This window comes from Dreissena polymorpha, chromosome 16, assembly GCF_020536995.1.
Source record: "Dreissena polymorpha isolate Duluth1 chromosome 16, UMN_Dpol_1.0, whole genome shotgun sequence".
Classification (NCBI taxonomy): domain Eukaryota; kingdom Metazoa; phylum Mollusca; class Bivalvia; order Myida; family Dreissenidae; genus Dreissena; species Dreissena polymorpha.
Genome location: NC_068370.1, coordinates 12,197,083 through 12,219,587, shown reverse-complemented (window position 1 = coordinate 12,219,587; position 22,505 = coordinate 12,197,083). Strand labels below are relative to the sequence as shown.

The 22,505-nt window shown below is 35.8% G+C and overlaps 1 protein-coding gene across 1 annotated transcript in view; it reads left to right on the top strand.

Moving 5' to 3' along the window:
- Window positions 1-5,424: 5,424 nt before the first annotated feature.
- LOC127862122 (VWFA and cache domain-containing protein 1-like) overlaps window positions 5,425-22,505 on the top strand; it is a 68,831-nt gene continuing 51,750 nt past the window's right edge. The window contains exons 1-4 of the mRNA XM_052401108.1: window positions 5,425-5,950; window positions 14,475-14,537; window positions 20,418-20,566; window positions 21,452-21,558. Coding sequence (XP_052257068.1) covers window positions 5,630-5,950; window positions 14,475-14,537; window positions 20,418-20,566; window positions 21,452-21,558 — 640 coding nt within the window. The 5' untranslated portion in view covers window positions 5,425-5,629. The remainder of the gene's footprint in view (window positions 5,951-14,474; window positions 14,538-20,417; window positions 20,567-21,451; window positions 21,559-22,505) is intronic.

The window sequence follows — 22,505 nt, the reverse complement described above, 5'->3', positions numbered from 1 at the left end:
TCCTGACAAAATATTTTAAATAATTCGTGTGTTTTTTTCAAAACGTGATCTAAAAAGTCGGCGTAAGTGGTCAAGATAAAGTCGAAAACGTCCAGTCGAGGTACATTATTTGTAAACATAATTTTATGTCATTCTGTTTATCGACAAAAGATATAGCGCGGATTAAGCTTTCTTGCCGTATAGAATACATGGTGTATGTGTTCTAAGTTACCGAAAACTCTTTGACACAAATGTCAAAAAGCAGAGGCTAACATCCGTAGCAAACATACGAATCATGCATTTTCAGACAAGTTAGCTTTACATATTTCCAGCAATTATCGTCTGATATGCATGTTGATATATTGTCGTAATACGTATAAAATGGGTCATTTTCACGATTATTCAGTAAAAAGAAGTGAGTGCTAACGTCTTTAGTAGTCGATGTAAAACTTGCTTCGGTACAGAAGATATGCGAACGCAAGTAGCTTGGGATTCTTTATAGGTTCACTTTGTTCTAACGAAAGTATCACTTTAAATTAAAATTAAAAAGTGCGAAGTCGTATACACGCGAAAACAATCGTTTCTATGCATGCAATAACGCAGAAAAATGTATTCTAACGTTAATAAACGTGTAATAACGCTTAACTAAATACGTAACAAGCATTCGCATTTGCACTCTTTTATTTGACAGATCGATTCTATGTCCTTTTGCGCTGCCTTTAATTTGTATCGATCTGGTCGCATGTACATATTTGTATGATTTCTCTGTATTGTTCTTTTAAAAGGTCACTAAAAACACACTATTTCATTGAGGTGTACGGGAAGTAAATCTCCGGGGGCAGTGTGCTCAGTTATGTGAACTTGTGACTGAGGATTGCCTCGCACACCTGTCATGTCTCGACACCCCTTCCCTGCCAATTACACATTTTTATATTCTTTTATAGCTGTTTTCATGTTTTACCAGTCAGAACATATTGTTTTTCTCTTAATCTTTTAACATTACACTGTTGAATTAATGTCACCTTAGGTCTGATCTCGGCACGGCCTCCTTCGGCGGCGTGGCGCGCAATGCCCTTGACCTAACAGGGAGAATTGTTCTATGTCTGAAAGCATGTTTTAGCTCTCTGTGTAGGACCCGCTTTGCTACCGTAGGGGTTGCGTCTTTGCTTTTACAACTATCTGAGTGTATCATGCTCTGTTAAAGGGTCCGTTTTATCTATTGAATGTTCATTTAATCAATTGATTTTTAATTCTAGTACTTTTAGATAAATTCCTTCAATCGTGGTGTATTACCTATATTGTTATACATCTTGTTATATGCTTGTGTTGTATTTTATACTGAATTATGTCATGTAATTTCATGTGAAGCGCTTTTGAACGCACAACTATGTGTGAAAAGAGCGCTATACAAATCAGGTATAATAATAATAATAATAATAATAATAATAATAATAATAATAATATTGTTTACTTGTCCTAAATGAGTGCAATCAAAACGACATGGGCACTTCGAACAATATGCTGCTTCTCCTGCACCGATTCCTGTGCTCTTACTAACATCAAACAACTTCCCACAAACTCAATATCAAATACACGTACAATTGTTAATTTAGTTTTGATAAACATAATTGGTAAAATACGTTAAAAGTTATCTTTATACGTTGAAAATTGCGAATAGTAGTCATAACAGAATTTTTCGGAGGAAAACCAAACAAAATATTCCGTTGAAACTTTGAACACAGGCACTTTCGCTTTCAAATACGTAATGCGTTGGGTCTATCGTTCGCATGGCGTTCTCTTTCTTACCAGGCCTAAAACGCAACAACACGAACGAAAGTGCGAACTCTCGATGAGAGCGCAAGTGATCGCGATGAAAGAACGCGACATCGCGGAGCGCAATCGCGATTGCAATATCGCGATCTCGCATTGTTATCTCGTTACCTCGCATTGTGATCTCATGTTCTTGCCTTTTGCATTCAACGGTCGAGAATGCGAGAAAACGACATTACAATCGAGTTTCGTATTGTATTATCGCAACCTCACTACGTTATTCCAAACTAATGACATTTTAATTACAAGGACGATACAGCAAAAACATGTTGCGAAGGCACATTTTATGATGCGAGTTTGCTAAATCACGATGCGCGATCACAAGAACACGATTCGAGAAAGCGAAACAACGATGCGATATAATGATTGTCATATCGCGTTCATATACGTTTTCTCGTGATCTCGACTAATCTAAGATCGAAATGCGATCGCACGATATTAGCTCCGTGATGCTGCTTTCCGGTTGCATATGCGCAGAGGACTCAGTTCGGTGAACTCTATTTATAACAAATTTATTTTATTTACGAACAGTTCATACTATATCTACTTCAGCTTATGGTAAACATGCATGTTTTCGTACCTTATTAGAAAAGGAATGTGTGCATTATATTAATCAATCAAAATCTGTTAGAATGGGGCAATGTTTGCATTCCGCCAGTCAGCTGGTAGTGTCCCTTGGTTCAGTGATTTCTGGAAAATGTATCGAATGGCTGTGGCGAGTTTAGCTGCGCAATTCTTGAGTGCCGGGTTTGAGATACCGTCTGGGCCCTTAGCTTTGGAAACGTTTAAACCGGAGACTAGTTTTTTACGCCATCCTCTGTTATTTGCAATAGGGATATTGATTTTGTTTTATTTCTCAGGTTAGGTAAGGGCGTGTCTTTATCTTCTTTAGTGAAAACAGAGCTAAATTGGTCTATTAATATCTGAGCCTTTGTTTTGCTATCATTCACTAGAATACTCATTTTTCAAAGAGGTGCTATGCCTGTGTTGTCTTGGTGGCGTGACTTAACGTATCTCTAGAAAGGCTTTGTGTTGTTTTCCTCAAGACAACTCTGTGTTGTTTATAAATTCAATTTCTGCTTTTTGAGTGCTTTTTGCAGTGTTTTTTGGTAGCGCTTGTAGTTGTCCCATTGGTTGGGTACCTTTACTCTCCTGTGGAGCCTTGCTTTGCGTCTAATCATCCTCGAGCCACGGTAGGGATTTCCAGTGTTTACAAATTTTGGAGGGGACATGTTTTTCTACGATCTTATGAATTCTTGTCTGAAGTGTCTCCCATAGGTTTTCAATGGGTAATAATGGATTAGATGCTAATACTGAGGTTTCCAATATGGTTGACCAATTCGCTTTAGAATATTGGTACATTTTCTGAGGATGTTGCTTGATTACACGTGGAATAATATTAAATTTTGTGACAATCATGGCATGGTCTCTTATACCTGGCACTGATGTGGATGTCTTTACCAGTGAAGGGTTATTTGTAAACACGAGGTCTAATGTGTTTTCATTTCGTTTTGGTTGTTCATGTACCTGTGAGAGACCATGTCCAAAGGCGAAGTCAAAAAGTACTTGTTGGATCTCTCTGTCTGAAGCGCCTTTCGTTACTGTTTGAAAGGGCCAGTTTATGTCAGGGCAATTGAAGTATGCGGCTAGGATGATTGTTTTGTCTTTTTGGTTGTGGGATGGTCTATTGAATGTTGAGTTCATTGATGTCGTTCTGTGGGGCATATAGAAGGAACATAGAAGAATATCCTTAGTGTCTCTTACTTCGACCTTCGACCACACGATTTTACATTCACTTGTTAGGCCATGTAGCGCGCCCATTACAATGCTGTAAATACACCTCCACCTGTCCCTATATTTCGATCGTTCCTGTGGACAGTTAGCGTGTCTGGAAATACCTCGCAGTTCTTAATATCATTTGGTTCTGGATCTTTCCCTGGTTTGATACCTCGTATCCAAGACTCCACAAGTGCCACAAACAAGGTCTGGCTTAATGTAATCCAATGGTGCTTTGAATTCAGAGCTATTTGTCCTTACCTGCAACATTTCACAGTCAATAGTCAGATGTTTGTTGGCATTGGTGGTCTCCCCAAGTCAGGGTCAGCTGTAGTACTGGAAAAAATTCTAGAGCTATGCCGTGGTATTGATGCGGATTTACCGTGTTACTATATTTTATCCTGTCTAGCACTGCTGTATGGACTGCTTGTATGCCGAGGACTTAAACATATCATTTTTACATTAAGGTCATCCAATCAGCTGTTAAAGTTTTGCTATAACTGGTTGAAGCTGAAATCAAATCCTTTACTTACATCTTCACATTATGGTCATTCAACCAGCTGTTAAAGTTTAAACTTAGAAGTTTGAAGTGGAGATGGGTACATAAACGTTGGTATGTACGTACATGATATGCAGGGGCAATAGAAACATTCTTACACATCAACTACCACCTCGCAGCGATTGCCTCGCTTGCGAACATTGATCGGAACCAGTTTAACAAGGGCTGTTTGTAAAACATGCATGCCCCCCATATGGGCTGTCCATTGTAGTGGCATCCATTGTGTGAGTACGATTTTTGTCACTGTGACCTTGACCTTTGACCTAGTGACCTGAAAATCAATAGGGGTCATCTGCGAGTCACGATCAATGTACCTATGAAGTGTCATGATCCTAGGCAAAAGCGTTCTTGAGTTATCATCCGAAAATCATTTTACTTTTTCGGGTCACTGTGACCTTGACCTTTGACCTTGTGACCTCAAAATCGATAGGGGTCATCTGCGAGTCATGATCAATCTACCTATGAAGTTTCATGATCCTAGGCGTATGCGTTCTTGAGTTATCATCCGAAAACCATTTTACTATTTCAGGTCACCGTGACCTTGACCTTTGACCTAGTGACCACAAAAACAATAGGGGTCATCTGCAAGTCATGATCAATATACCCATGAAGTTTCATGATCCTAGTAGGCGTATGCGTTCTTGAGTTATCATCCGGAAACCATTTTACTATTTCGGGTCACCGTGACCTTGACCTTTGACCTAGTGACCTCAAAATTGTTAGGGGTCATCTGCGAGTCATGATCAATCTACCCATGAAGTTTCATGATCCTAGGCGTATGCGTTCTTGAGTTATCATCCGGAAACCATTTTACTATTTCGGGTCACCGTGACCTTGACCTTTGACCTAGTGACCTCAAAATCAATAGGGGTCATCTGCGAGTCATGATCAATGTACCTTTGAAGTTTCATGATCCTAAGCGTATGCGTTCTTGAGTTATCATCCGGAAACCATTTTACTATTTCGGGTCACCGTGACCTTGACCTTTGACCTAGTGACCTCAAAATCAATAGGGGTCATCTGCGAGTCATGATCAATGTACCTTTGAAGTTTCATGATCCTAGCCCCAAGCGTTCTTGAGTTATCATACGACAACCACCTGGTGGACGGACCGACCGACCGACCTACCGACCGACCGACCGACCGATCGACCGACATGAGCAAAGCAATATACCCCCTCTTCTTCGAAGGGGGCATAAATATGCACTACGGACGACACATCATAACTAAATTAGTACAATGTAGCCTAATGCGCGTCTTTTATAACATGTGTATTTTATACGCAAACCGCTTGTAAAAATGCGAAACTAATCCAAGGTTGCGATTGCTAGCTCCGAGTATATTATTTTATGGAAATTAGGTCGACAGGAGAATCAAAGTGTTCAGAATGTGTGTGTTTAGTGCCATGTTGTGATCACCAGATTTCACAGGAGTGTCGGGCGAGCTTATAGGAAGATTTGCTCTGCTTTTGTCGCACTGACAATCATGTCATTGTCAAAAATGCGGCGAAGTAGTCGCTTAAAAATCTGTCGGACCCCATTGTTCAATTTGTGTGTCTGTGTATTCATTTTGCAAACCATTGATATATATGGATGTAGTGGCATTCAAGTTCGCAAGAGGGATACAAATACACATGAGGAAGAAGAAAGCCTAGATGATTTCTTTGCAAGTGATGGATATCTCACCAATCCAGAGCAGGAAAAAGTTGCCCCATTTGGTGGGATTCAAGTTGAAAACGAAGCTAAGAAATTGGCTGCAAGGCTTAGACTTATAAGTAATGAGGAAATTGGTGTCACAAAAATGCAGGTTTGTTAAAATTGCAGCGTTTTTGCCCCAATTTAAAGTTGCCATTCCCAATGAGACCATTTTTCCCAATAACAAATTCACAAAAAATCCGAAAACGGAATTCGCAGAAAAAAACCAGCGAAGAGTTGCATACAATACACACATGTTAATCTCTTTTCGCAGTCTACACAGGTAAGTTTACTTGCTAAGCAGGTTTTCACAACAAAAGCACTTAATCCATTTGTTTTGCGGATATTCTCAGTACTGTTTACATTATAACAACTTCTTAAATAATGAATCATCTACAGTACAGGCAACGTGTACTTTGACAAAAACGCGTGTCCGCGGTGTTCAATTTTCCCGATGGGTGACATTTCGCGGGGGGCGGACACGCTACTGACCGCGGTGTTCGGCGAACACCCGAAATCGCCGCGATTGGCTTTATTTTATGATTGCACGTCATCATTAACTGGAACACCCGTGATCACCGCAATGCCGCGCGGCCATTGATACATGTAATACCTGTCTGCGATGGTCATTCAAGAGTTTTAAATTTACATGCACATGTACAATGTACAAATGAACATAATAAACTACATGTATGTGCAAATGTATGCGTACTTGTGATATTATGGGCAACTAACAGTATTTACAATATACAATGTAGGTGTGTATCGTAACCGTTGTTTATTTTTTGTGTTTTCGCTCGATATACACCTGCATTTGTTAATGCAGCATCAACATAATTAAACAATATCCCGAAAAGAAAAATAATCCATTTGAATATCAACGTACTTTCGTTTTGACAACTTACGACAGAACTGAATCGATGTACGATGCGAGTCTAAATGTAGTTTTCATGCAGATTCTTTCATACGACACAATGACACAATTTGGTTTTACGGATCATTTCAGCTTAGAGGGATGGGTGAGTCATGTAACATATCGAAAATAATATATATTTTTTATAAACAACCGGTAACAAGATGAGTTGTAGATAATTTCAGATACCACATTCATTATAACTTATTGTTTTCACCCGTTTCTTTTCAGCTCAATTCAACAGTAACAAAATGCCCATCACTTTAAATTCGGACAGCACGTAAAGTCGGAAACGTAATTAAAGCGCTTAGATCATCAAGTCTATTAACTGGTATGGTGTTAAGCAATTCAATCGCCGTTTTTTAACAACACATATCGAGTTATAAAGAAAGTGAGTATTAAATAATTTATTTGCGTCCGCCTGTACTGTCTGAAATAACGTACTGCATCAGTATGCTACGAAATTTAGAAATTGTCAACTGTCGATTGCAACGACTGCAATCGTAAACTGTTGGGTTTTTCTATTCATATACATGTATTTTAACAGATTATATTTTGTGTCTTTCAGGTTTCTTCCATTTCAGCACTGGACTCGTTTGTTGAAATAAAGTTCTTTAAGATCTTTGAAAGAAGTTCAAAATTAGTAAATATAGCATGTATATAGAGAATGATATTCCGGATCATTCTCTTTCATGCGGTATTTTCGTTAGAGTTGTTTTGTTCGTTTGTAACTTTTTGTGCTTCTTCCCGACTTTTTCTGCTGACATTTCCGCTTGTTCTCAATGCTTTGCATGGCGAGTTGTGAACAATATCTGATGTAAGATATTTTATATTGATCTAATCAATATTTACTTTCTAACGTAGCCCATGTCATCCTTCGTTTTCAAGTTAGTTATTTTTTATAAAGATTTGTTACCGGTTATAAATTTACATATCAGGTTATGAATATTTGATAACAACTCGTGATATTCGTTCATGTTGAATTAATTGTTTGTTTTTGTTTTTCCTGCGTCTTCCCCTTAGCATATAACATTGCATTATTTAATAGATAGAATCCTGTATATACATGTATGTACGTAATAACAACAACATTATAAAGTCGGTATTTATTCGAAATGCACAGTGAATATCAAATATATACAGTATTTACATAATTTACATTCAGTAGAAGTATTCACATGTTGTTGTTCAGAAGCGACAGAAATCTATATACAGTATTTACATAATTTACATTCAGTAGAAGTATTCACATGCTGTTGTTCAGAAGCGACAGAAGCGAAGTGTCGCATGAGGTGTTTATCTCGGGAAGCATGCCGTGCAGGTTCTCCATGTACCCGTTGATGTCGGCAGATGTGCCCGCATCTCTCCTCATTCGTCTCTCCTCTCTACCCTGGCGGCGAAGAAGTTCATTAACCTTAGGCACAACACTGTCACGCCATACATTTTCCGCCAGGGCTTCTGGATAGAACACACCGCATTTTGTTGTCGCCAATATGTTTTAGATTGATATTATGCGCATTTTCGACTGTTGAATTGAGCTGAAAAAGGGAAACTGGTCAGAATATTTAGTTAAAATATGGTAACTGACCAATTATCTACAACTCGTCTTGCTTCCAGTGGTTAATAAAAAAATATAATATTCGATATTTTTCATGACAGTTCAGTCCTCTAAGCCGAAATGATCCGTAAAACAAATTTGTGTCTTTGTGACGTATGAATGAATCTGCACTAAAATGAAATTTAGGTTCACATCGTACCCCGAATCATAACGAAAGTACAATTGATATTCAAATGATTTTTTGATTTTTCCGGGATATCGTTTTAGAATGTTGATGCTGCATTCATAGATATAAGTTTATGTAAAGTGACAACACCAAAAAATATCCGACGGTTGCGATAGACACCTATACACATTGCATATATTGTTAGATGCGCATAATATTACGTTAAATACTTAAAATATCCTTCGACCATCATGTACATAAAAATAGACTATATTTACTTGTATTCATTATCGCTTTAAAGCGGGTATATACGATTTTTTATATGTGTTTAATTGTAATTGTAATACATTGATAAAATATGTTACAATAACACAAAATAGGCAAGAAAAATTACACATTAAAGCCGAATTTCATAAAATGCAGCAAAGAAAATTAGCGCCCCGAGTCGATTGTGACGTACATATTTTCCTACAATAACCGAAGCATTCGTCTTTGCATTAGGATCGGAGTTAGTGTTCGTGTGTCGTATGAATAGATATCGTTGCAGGAATTCAAATAAACCGTTAAACTAAGTTTAGATTCACATCGTACATGTTTGGTTTACATGCTAGCGAATTCGGCTGTACAGCCGTTTTAAATTTCAGAATTAAATATCTGGCTTATTTCGCATTTTTCGACACGTTCTTCTTTACTTTTATTTTAATTTATATTTAAATATATATATATAATAAGTTTATTACACATTTTATATAAATTCATAAATATTTGACAACAACGTATATACCCGCTTTAAATGAAAGGGATCAATAATTTACGTTTATATTTAATTATTTTATTTTTAGCGAACACGATGAACACCGCGGTAGATATAATGGGTCCGCGGTGATTCGCGGTGTCCACCTTATTGAAAACGGCCCCCGCGAATATTTGATCTGAACACCCATCGCGGGGGTCGTTTGGTAAGCGAACACCGTAAAATGAACACCGCGACGAGTGGCGTTTGTCAAAGTACACGTTGCCTGTACTGTATAGACCCTAACGATGAAGATACAGATGTTTGATTTGAAATTAATTTTAAGGAAATGTCAAATCAATATCATTCGTGATATAATTTATTTAAAATCAACAACGAAAGTTTCAACTGTAAGGGCTCAACATTAGCGGTTGTCCTATTGTCCCTGGCAAGTTAAAGTTAGGTGCGGGCAATTTATTTTATAATCTAGTTGTCCGCCCGGAAAAGTGCTAAAAAGAACAAAGAGCATTTAATTTAGACTTGAATTAGACTTTAATTGCTGTAATCATTGTGTAAAATGATCAAAAAGAAAAAATGTTTTGTGGTGTATCATTTTGGTTTATTAAAAATATGAGTTTTATTTAGAGTAGATGTGATATTTCATGTTTGGGCAAGTGGCTTTACGTTCAGGGCAAGTAGATTTTCTAAGTACTTGCCCGGCAGGGCAAGTTGGTTTTTTGGTTAATGTTGAGCCCTGTCAAAGCTCAACATTAATGGTTGTCCTATTGCCCCTGGCAAGTTAAAGTTGGGTCCGGGCAAGTTATTTTGTAATCTAGTTGTCCGCCCGGGCAAGTGCAAAAAAAAACAAAGAGCATTTAATTTAGACTTTAATCAGACTTACATTGCTGTAACCATTTTGTTAAATGTGTAAATATAAAAAAGGTTTTGTGGTGTATCATTTTGAATTTTATGAAAAAATTAGAGCTTTACAGTTTATGTGATATTTCATGTTTGGACAAGTGGCTTTATGTTCTGGGCAAGCAGATTTTCTAAGTACTTGCCCGGCAGGGCAAGTTGGTTTTTAGGTTAATGTTGAGCCCTGTAAGTGCTACGTTATTATACTGTTTTTTTTTTCATTAGCAAAACAAACAGAATGTTTAATGGCTTTAATATATAGGCAATGATGTAATAACAACATATTATATAACAAGATGTCATAATAACATGTACTTAAAAATAGAACAGTAATATATTTCCGAATTCCGGCTTATCAAGCATTGTGAATGTATGTACAACGCTCGGAAAGTAACACGAGTAACACGAGTTATCCGCATTGGAGCCTGAAACAGAAAATCAATAAGTATAGCATAATTTAGTCCAAATAATTTGACGTAATCTACCGATTACATTTAACCTTTAAATGAAAGTGTTACTTAAAAACACTGTATTTTGTATGTGAATTGGGAATAAGACATCAAACTGGCAATGGACATCATTTTGTTGATTTTATCAAACAAAACTATTCATTTCATGATCTACATATATTTTTGTAATATATTATCTATAATTTAAGCTTAGTAAGAAATTTTCCATGACTTTTTCATTAACAGTGATTGAATTTGTATCATTTAAAGTGTATTTTTAAACCGTTGTCCATGCGCGGCATGGACACAGTTTCATTTCATGAGGATTTTTTTTTAAATTAATAAAAAATCCAGTTTTTAAGTAAAATCAATTTAAATGATGCTATTATATGTGCAAGTATATGTTTTAATTATAATTTGTAAAACTAGATAAATGCAACATATAAAACTGCATATTATGCACTTTTGATAAAACACAATTTATTCCCAAATTGATGTCTATTCCCAATTCACATAATACAGTGTTTTAAACAATTTTCCGTGTCTTAAGGTGCGAATATTTTGCTAAACACTGTTAACAAAAGGGCTACACGTTATAATTCTTAATGAAATGCAAAAATAAGTATTAACATAATTAATAACGTCAATTTACACACACAGTAAGATCAAAGTTTAAATGGAAAACTTATATCATATTTCTCGTAAATTACCAAATTTTTATTTTCTTCTACATGTAAATCTAATACCATGTATAGAGAAACAATGTATTTATGGCGCCCCTGTATTTATAACCGACCAATGACGAACCACTATGCAAATTTCAATTTACACAGTGCTACGCTACATGTACCTGTACATATATATTTCAACAATATGGAATTTGAACAGTGGTAGTGTATTCGGGCCTGGAATATAATTGATGTAAGTTTTAATAAACATTCTGCTAATGCAATTAGTTAAATAATGTTTACATGTTCAGGGTTTTTTTTTACTAAGAAAGTGACGCCGATATTCGGCGTCTTCCCCTACCAGAATTTTTCCCCTCAAAATACAATTTCCCCACCAAAAATATCATTTTTCACCAAATTATAATATTTTCTTTCAAAGAAATGTTTATTTTTCCTTTGAGCATTCGACAATTATCCAATTTGCACCATGTACAACGATCTCGCTCTCTCTCTCCAGACGAACACAAAAAATCTGGGAATCCCAGTTATTCTAAATATAGCTCTTAAATTACGTCATGTCAACTGGGCAACTAGTCGTTATAATCATGTGACTATTTTACTGGATACCGGTCTTGCGCGAGAAGGGTGTTTCGTCAATTAATTACCGGAAACCAGTCGAATTTTCATCCGGGCTATGTGCAAGCCAAGATATAAACATGAAAACAGAAAAAAATGTATCACAATTGGCGTTTCTACACAAACAAAATAAAACATTCGGACTCGGAAGATACTGAACGCATTGAGGCATTTTTTTAAAAAGGATTATCGAAAACCGTTTTAACCCAGCAGGATTCTGAGGTAATCAACATCGAACATTGTGAAAGTGAAAGTAGACAATCGGCAGCTGCCGCTCCTTTCCCTTCCAATACTGTAGCAGATCAAGATCGTCAACCCATTCATCATGAAATTGAAATCACAAAATTGACATCGTCCCCCGGCCCCATTTCCCATTATTAGATCTACACCTGCAACTTGTTTAAGGAACAAAAAGGACAGAGACAAGCCTCTTTTGATGAGTTATAGACATTGAAATGAACAGTTTTTATTTTTTCCCCTAAAATGTCTCTTTCGCACTCTTTTTTCCCCTTTCACCCAGCGTCCAGCGTCTTCCCCTTTCTCTAAAAAAACCCCCTGATGTTATGTTCAATAATTATTGCATGATCATTCTGCGCTGTTATATTAATTTGGAGCCGTTAAAGCTTCCGACATTACTTCATCAAGTTCATGTTGGAACGGGAGTATTTTAGCTAAAACGCCCGTTGAATACAACAACAACAACAAAAGCTTTATTATTGCAATGTATAATGTAAGTGTATACATATATATGTTACATGTAATGTAGTGTAACTCTCTACGTAAATCGCTTAAAAAGGTGAACCACGGCGGTTTGCGGTGATTTGCGCTGATTCGCGCTGATTGCGTAACAGCGAGATACATCGCGCGACGGTCACCGTGGAGTCGCTGAGACATCACCCAAATTTTCTTGTCGATCGGAAACACCGCGATTTGTCACGTTGCATTGATTGCGGTGATGCGAAAATCGCGGCAAAAATCACAGGTCGCGTAGTGTAAATAGTATAAAACATAAATAAGAATAAAGAAAGAAAAAAACTAATCCTCAACTGACCTCGAACCACTGACCCTTGGAGTAAGCCTAACATTTACACCACTTGGCCATCATGCAGTGCTAACTTAGTGTGTCGTGTGTTTTATACTTCGCATAGGCAATCCTCGTTATGTCACAAAATATAACCATAACAACAGACCTCTCCAAATTAATCAATTGTTTTGCTTTTGTAAATCTTGATAATTTTATTTGATTATGTCTATTTACCAAAATGTGAAAAGGTCCCTTTAACATTAAAATTTAAAAGCGTTTTTCGGATGAAAAATTTAATTATGGTCATTAGAGAATGCAACAAAACATTAAAGTAAACTACTCAATATCAAAGAATATTTGACCAATATTTCAAAAAAATAAAGTTAACCCATAAAAAATCAATGTTTTTAAAAGCAATTATAAGCAATAGCCGAAATTTCAACGCTAGATGTATTGTGGTATGGTAAACATAGATTATTTACAGCGATTTTTTTTGTCCAATTGGGAAAAGTATCCGTACCGGTCCAATTGGGAAAAATTGAGTCGTGAAAACCTGAAAATTGGGAAAAAATCGAGTCGTGAAAACCTCAAAATTGGGAAAAATTGAGTTGTGAAAACCTCAAAATGGGAAATTGGTGTATTTGATTTTATGCTCCCAAATACTTTAAAATTGATAACTAAGTGTTTTCAAGCTGTCAATATTATATTTACATAGATTCAAGCCATAGAGCTGCATAGGGAAACTAACTAAATGTTTCATTTTCCATTTTTACCTTAAACTGGGAATTTTTTTGACAGCAAATGGGAAATTTGTAGTTTTTTCTTAATTGGGAAAGTGCCGTTTACCGGTACTTTATAAAGGAGGAAAAAAATCGCTGATTTAAACAAGATACAACATGCTTGATTTTATTTTTTTGTGGCACAATATATTCCATTTTAATTTCCTTCTACGATATCTATTCGTACAACACACAAACACTAACATGGTTCATGAACATCTGTTGAATATCATGCATTGTACATTTCAATAGATTCATGCTTTCCATGCGGTTGACATGACATTGTATATGCTGCAGATTTAATTTTTTGCGCTTTTTTTTCAAGATAAAGGTTCAACACCAAATACATTAAAAGTTTATTTGAAGCTTGAATTTGTTGACATCGCCTTAACATTAACATTCGGAAGTGTGTTTGGGATTACAAATTTAATTATGCTCATTTGAGTGTGCAACAAAACATTTGCAGTTGCATGAACTGTAATGAATTAAATCCTGGATAAATTAGGATAATTAGTTAAAACGCTTTACAAGTCCAATAAATGTTTTGACAGACTCACAGTATTATGCATGAAATGCACAATTTCCATGAGGACAACACCTGGTTGCCATCATCAGTGTTCTAATTAACTGGCCAAGATTTTATTATAGTTAATTATATATTGCAGTTTGTCAACAATATTCGATTATATGACAATACTTTCTCTGTTTCGTTGATAATGAATAAGAAACTGCTACAGTAATACTGAAGATAATTACTACTTCAACTTACTCACACATCATTTATATATTTTTCAGCTTATATATGACCAGCTTCCATACAATAATGAGAAAGCGGATTATAAAACAACATTAAAAGATGTAAGTATGATTTTATTTATTTGATTCAATTGGAACGGTGAGACATAAAGATGTATAACACATCAGTAATTGTTTTCTAAATATTTTTTTTATTAGAAAGGATGGGTCCAGTAAAAGGACTCTTACACTATACATGTAAAACAGGGACCAGTTACCAAAATGAATGAAATCCTTTCCAATTAAAGAAGAAAGTAAAATCCAATAAAACATTAAGTATTTGTTTACATGTATTTCTCACAATGATGAATTGTTTTAAAATAACATAACACAATCCTTTTTGTTCCTCTTATGACATAATGTTATTCATAAAATCAAAGTTTTTATCCATATAAACACGTTTATAAACAATAATTGAAAAATGAATTTTAATGGATTGATATTTCCACTCTAAAGTTCTAAATTTCAAGGATACAATACCGGTTCACAAAAAGAACGAAAGGGTACTTTTAAACACCCTGAACCTTTTGTCAAATTATTTTATTTTCTGACCCACAGATCTTAAGGTTGTTGGAGATTTGTAAGTGGTACATGTACATGTATGATGAGATTCATTCAAAAGTGGGCTTTAAAATATATTTTTATGAGAGTCATGTAATGGTAATCATCATTATATACCACTCTAGTACACTGTAGTATTATCAAATTTAATAAACCCTTTACCACTTAGATACATATTTTGACGCATTTGTAGTCCCTTCCAAAGTAACATTTAATTAAATCCCTTTCTTACTCAATTCAAGTTCTAAAGGCTTCACATCCAACCGTTAGTTCCTCATGACCAGCAAACAGCATAAAACCTTAACAGACTGCACTCATTTTCAGCCATTTTCACTTTGTTTCTTATGGGGGAAATGGTAAATAAAATAAATGTTTTAGTAAAAGTTTGTTTTTTGCCTTTTTGCAAAATTAAATGTAGACCTGTACAACCACTATAATTGTCTTATAGGAACTTACATGTACAGAACATGTATATTGACAACCCTAACTGAATAAAATCTTTAGTGTTGCAAAATTTAAAAAAGTATTATAGGATTCTCTGAAATCAATTGTCTGCCATAGGGCTTATTTATTGGTTGAGTGCATTATTAAATGGTTTCACTTGTACTCCTATGCTAAGTTAGCTAAATCTTTTAACTGTTGCCAGTGTTTTGATGAGCCAAGAAAAATAACTCCTTAAACTGTTGCCCTTGTATTCCTTTGCCAAGGTAGGTAACTCCTTAAACTGTTGCTCTTGTATTCCTGTGCCAAGCTTGATAACTCCTTAAATGTTTACCCTTGTATTCCTTTGCCAGCTCAAAGTTGAACCTTTGTAGAAATAATATTAAAAACAAAATAATATTCGATTTCGAAGCATCTGTTAGCAAAACAATAACAACACTCATTGCCCAATTTTAGTTAAAACGCTGTTTTTTATGCCCCCTTTCGAAGAAAAGGGGGTATAGTTTTCGCACTGTCAGTCAGTCTGTCTGTCAGTCTGTCACACTTTTCGTGTCTGATCTCTAATTCAAATAGTTTTCATCCGATCTTTACCAAACTTGGTCAGAAGTTGTATCTAAACAATATCTAGGTCAAGTTCGAATATGGGTCATGCCGGGTCAAAAACTAGGTCACGGGGTCACTTAGTGCATTTCAAGGATTTAGCATGGTGTCTGCTCTCTAATTGAAGTAGTTTTCATCTGATCTTTACCAAACTTGGTCAGAAGTTGTATCAAAAAATATCTAGGTCAAGTTCGAATGTGGGTCATGCGGGGTCAAAAACTAGGTCATGGGCTCACTTAGTGCATTTCAAGGATTTAGCATGGTGTCCGCTCTCTAATTGAAGTAGTTTTCAACTGATCTTTACCAAACTTGGTCAGAAGTTGTATCAAGACAATATCTACATGTAGGTCAAGTTCGAATATGGGTCATGCCCAGAGCTCCAGATAACTTTTCTGAGTAATTGGGTAAATACCCACTACTTTTGAGTTCAATTGGGTATTTTCATTTTCAATTGGTACAAAAAAGTCGGTACCCACTATTTTAATTGACAATTAGGTATTTTTGTATACAAATTGGGAATTTTCATTGTCTTTAATTCTCATCTGAATGAGCTGGTTGAAGTTCCGCTCTTAATTGATAAGTTTCAGGGATCTTGTGTAATTATGTAGATGTATCCATAATATACAGTCTTGATTAAAAAAAAGTTTGACAATGTTTTCCACCAGTTTTCTTACGATGTAAGCACTGTCAGCGCTTGCCTCCAACACAATATTGTCAAAAATTAGTTTCACTATATTTTCTGCTTCTGATTTCGTGTTGCTCGCGGTTAAATAACTTAGCTAAATATCTTAAAATTGAGTTTTTTTGTGCCTGGGATACGATGTTTCCCTTTTTACGGCCTCACAGTTTCGACATTTTCACAACAATAACACATAATTACAGAGACGCTTTCTTCCGTACATATTATTGTGCTAAAGGTCAGGGCTATAGATAACAAGCGTATTTGCGTTATTACGCAATTAAAATAACCAAAAACTTAATTAAACTCAAAATAAAGCGTACAAAAACGCAAATACAAATTTAATAACGTAATTCCCGTAAAAAACCTTGCGTGACGCAACACAATTCTTACAAACACCGGGCCTATGTTTTCGGTACAAAAATGTATCGGATAGTTTATATGCCGTCTTATGAAGTAAAGAAGGCAGTCTTTCCAGCGATTATCAATCTTTGGGGTATTATTGTAATTATTCGTAGACCCGTCCGATTTCTACTTTCATTTTCAAGGTATTCAACTCAAAATGACCCGAAAACGGGTGCATCACTTTGATCAGCCATAACTTCATCAATTGTGCAGCGATTTTCACGAACTCGGTCTTATTCAACTCAAAAATGAATGAACTTTGATCAGAAATTCAGTAATTGTTTGTTGTTATGTACAGGTACAGTGCCTTCCCCAGGCCATTTAAGCGCCCCTTGCCGGGGCGCTTGAATTTCGAAATCAGAGTCCCCGGGGCGCTTGAAATTTTCCGATCAGTGTATTCTTCAGTAAAAGAAAGTGGAGTCCAAAAAAATCAAGGTTTCCCTATCAGTGTATCAATATTCCCTGTTTTAAAAGAGCACTCGGTACCTACTTTCACAAGTAATCGCTATAAACACCACATGGGGTAATGGATAATCCACTGATAAGAGAATAGCATGACGCGCGTATCGATTATTCTAACATTACACGGTCATTTAAATGCTGACAAGGATGTATCTGGTAACTTTCCAGTCGTCAAACTGTGAAGTTCATCGTCCAATCGGTTACGCGAATGCTTATGGGGGCGGGGTTAACTATCGACCATTATTTTTGATTGACGTCGGGCATGAAATAAGAGTTTATCGCAGCTTGATTAGCAAATAGTTGTACCATTTGAGTAATATAAAACCGGTAATTAGTACAGTGCACAACATTAAAGACGGTTTCAGGCATCATCATCACACCTTTTTACTGTAAACAAGTGTTACCTATGACTCATAATAAATACGAGAAATTAATTGCAAGTGGTAAACAATTAATTATTATAGCGGTTACAATTATGTGATAACAATTTATTTAATTCCAGAACATGTATATTTCAACATGTCCATTTATAGAACTGATTCACCTCGTTTTTTTGACATTTATTCGACACGTAATGCGCTTTAACAAATTTTCGTTGAATTAATTACGCACACTTGTAAATGTTTCGTCCGATAATCGATAGTTAGAAGACTGATGATGGCAACCTGCCGTGATCCTCGTGGACAACGTGAATTTCATGCATAATTCCGTCAAAACATTTATTCGACTCGTAAAGTGTGTAAACAAATTATCGTTGAATTTATTACGCAACGGTTAATATTTGTTGAAATCTCAAATGGGAATAATTAAATTTGTAATCCGAAACCCATTACCGTAAGTCGATGTTAACGCGTTTTTAATCCGAAACACACTTCCGAATGTAAATGTTACCGCAACGTTAAATATTTTTGCTTCAAATAAGCAGTGCAAATTTATTTTGTGTCGAAGCTTTTTCTCAATTAAAAAGAGCGCGAAAATTATGCAGCATGTACAACGTCGCGTCTATTGCATACAAATGACGTGTATTGAGCGTTTTAACAAGCACACAACAGGTCAGGGGATTGACGCATATTCAGAGGCAATATTTCATCAAATCTATAAATAGTCACTTAAAAAATGGCAAGGTTTGTGTTAAAGAAATAACTGAAAGCTTTTATCGTAAATATTTACCAGAAAGAGATTGATAAAAACGGAATAAACTGGATTATCGGGTAATAAATAGAAACTTGAAAAATAGTAAGTATACAGTAATAGAGTCGGGTTGAAACGGATGTATTGGGGAATCGTTCGAGTCGGGATTTTACTATTTGTGCGGAAAAGTTTTAAAACAATTAAACAATAAAAAAATATATTTTTAAATGACTGGGGGATTTTTTTGAAGAGTCATAGTGCACCAAATGACGTCTTTTGACGCTGTTTTTCTTTGAGTTATAACGCACCACAGAACGTGAATTGACACGTTAAATTTAAAAAAAATCAACGTCGGGAGGGGACACCCGTCCCGAACCCACCCCGGGGCGCCTGAACAAATTCCTGGGGAAGGCACTGCAGGTACCTTTTTGAATTCCATTTGTAATTAAGTATAAATAATTTAGTAACCTTAGTAGATTTTCATTATATTATATATGTCATTCCCTAAATTACCCAATTGAGTTAAAAAACTGGGGATGAAAAACCCAATTAAGCTCAAAAGTAGGGGGTGAAAATTTTTGCTAAAACTCTATTTAATTTACAAAAACCCAATTGTTGTCAAAAACAGGGGGTGAATTACCCAATATACCCAAAAGTTATCTATAGCCCTGTAAAGGTTATACTGAAAGCGCTTGGACGAAGCGAAAAGAATCCGGGTATTTCGGACCCGGGTATTTCCGTGACAGATTTACTCGTTACGCAGAGGCAAATTACTATATGCGTAATCAGCAACTTCAATTGGAATTCGGTACGCAGAGTTTTATTTTTCTATGCGTAATCAGCAATTTTTCATTGGGTATTTACGCAAATACGCACCTTATCTGTAGCTCTGCATGCCGGGTCAAAAACTAGGTCACGGGGTCACTTAGTGCATTTAAAGGATTTAGCATGGTGTCCGCTCTCTAGTTTTTCCGAATTTTTAGATGAAATTTTTATTCATCGTTAATGTTGTATGACTATTCACTTTGAATTAACTTCTAAACAAAGAACTAAGAAATGTGAATTTTATTGTGAAAATTTTTCACAGAATTAAAATTTTGACATTGATTATATATAATACACAGATGGATATAAATCATTTGGTAAGGTGCTTTTTATCAAGTTATTTTTTTATGCCCCCGAAGGAGGGCTTATAGTGATCGCACCGTCTGTCCGTCCTTCTGTCCGTCCGTCTGTCTGTCCGTTACACTGTGAAACTTTGCGTTTAGGTTTCGAAAAATGCTCATAACTTCTTTATGGCTTCAGATGTAACCTTCATTTTTGGTATGCATGTGTTTATGGAAAAGGCCTTTCCATACGCACACAAGTTTTGACCCCTGTGACCTTGACCTTGAACTTAGGGTCCGAGGGTCCGCGTTTAGCTTTACAAATCTGCGTTTAGGTTTCGAAAATTGCTCATAACTTCTATCCAAGCAATTATCGGGGGCATATGCCATCCTATGGAGACAGCCCTTGTTTTTTCTCAATCCAAAAGAAACCAAATAAATTCCCAAAGTGGTGAAAAAAGCCCACTGCAACTCCTGAAAATGTTGCCTTTGTACAAATGTAATCCTGTGCCAAGATAGATTACCCCTTAAATTGTTGTTCTTGTTTTGCGGTGCCAGATGACAGAGCGTGTGAAGCAGAGGTTCCGTGACTACCTCCAGATTGTGAAGACCAACAAGGTGATAGTGCAGAACCTGTATAAGCTGCACATCAAGCAGCCCATCTACAAGCAGCTTGACTGCTGCCAGCTCAATGCCTCTGATCTCTCGTAAGCTGCATTTTAGTTTGTTATATTTGTTATATTTTCACTGTTTTTAGCTCACCTGAGCATGGTATTTCGGATGTCAAGGCAAAAAAAAAAGGTTTGTTTCGGGTCGCCTGACCGTGTCTCCTGAATCGGCGCCGACCCTCAACTTTGTATTTGGGTCGCCAAAAAAGTAAAAAAATAGAATAAAAAATCAATAAAAAAATAATTAAAAAAATCGTTTATTTTCGTTCATATAAGAAAATGTATCAAGCAAACAAAGCATATATATACATGCATTTCTTATTATAAGCTTTAGTAGCCATCCATTCTAGTACCCACAAAAAAAATCCCTACCTACCGACCCTATTTTTTTTCCGAAGGAGACCAGAAATGGACCTATTTTTTTGGCCCAAAGTGACACAACGCAATATTTGGGTTGCCAATTCATCTTTGCTGATGATATTTTACAACCTTGAAATTGTTTCTTAGGTCTAAAATTAGAGGTTAAAATGTATTTTTCTAGGTAAAAATGAACACGCTTGTATATGCGATTGCAAAGCAGAATTCAATTAAAATCCCCAAATATGTTCTTAGAAATAGCTCATTTTTGTTACCTCAAATGTTATCAACTATTTAAATATTCAGTCTCATATTTGGTGAATTTACTGTATGTGTAATCATGTATAAAGCCTTATTAAAGCAATCATTGCTTGTTTGTTAACAATAAAGTTTGTGTTGTTTATCTATGAAGAACTTCTAGAGCTGAAATTAAAAAACAAAAAACATCAACTTTCCTCCTTACAACATCTTTTGTAACTTCTATTATATGTAAATTGAGACAATTTTAAATCACTGTGTATAGCGTTCACAAGTTATGTACACAAGTCTTAATCATGTATTTCCCAGCTATGACAGTGAGTACAAATGTCCGGTTACCAAGACTACCAGCTGTGACCTGCTACCGTACTCACTACCAGGCGGGTCCTTCAATCCAGGACGCAATCTCACGGATGGTGAGTTCTTCCAACATATTGAGTGAAACATTCAAGGCACATGCGGTTATTGTTTTTGCACAAAATAACAGCCTCTTTGCCAATGACAAAAAGTAATATTCCCAAAATCTGACCAACATTTCCACAAAAGATGCCGAACATTTCCAATAAACTTAATAATTTTTTTAGCTCGGCTGTTTTCGGAGAAAACCCGAGGTATTGTCATAGCCAGCTTGTCGTCCGGTGTCTGCAGTGCTAAAACCTTGACATTTTCCTCTAACATCAAAGTGCTTCCACCTACAACTTTGAAACTTTATATTTAGTTGCACCTTGATGAGTTTTACACACCACACCTATTTTTGGGTCACTAGGTCAAAGGTCGAGGTCACTGTGACCTCTAAAAAAAAAGATAAAAAAATTCTGACAAGCTTTTGCAGCCGAGCGTGGCACCCGTTATGCGGTGCTCTTGTTTAGAGTTTATTATGAATCAATATAATTCCATAGCACTTTATATTAAAATATAAGTTAAAGAATGCAGTGAAACTAAAACATGCAGTTTGAACTTTAAACAATTTGAATACTTTATTTATAATCATACATGTATAATAATGTTTCATTTTTTTCCCAAATTCATGGTTTAGCGAGCGATTTTTCCCAATCCAAAAGGCACAGGCTATTAATTATAAAGCAAACAAATCATTAACATGTCTTCATGAGACTTAAGTATTTTGAAAACTGGATGAGAGAACATGTGTCCCCTAGGCTATATACTTGATTCAGCAAGGTTAATATACTACATGCAAATTCTTACTATCTTTGATTATATCTGAAATGGGCTTTTGGCTTACAAAATGGCTTTTGATCAGCGTATCAGATATATTTCCCAGTAATGGTTAACTAATCTGCAGTGAGATTAAATAACTTGTAATAGAGTACAAACTGGCAATAAAAAAAGAGCATATGGATTA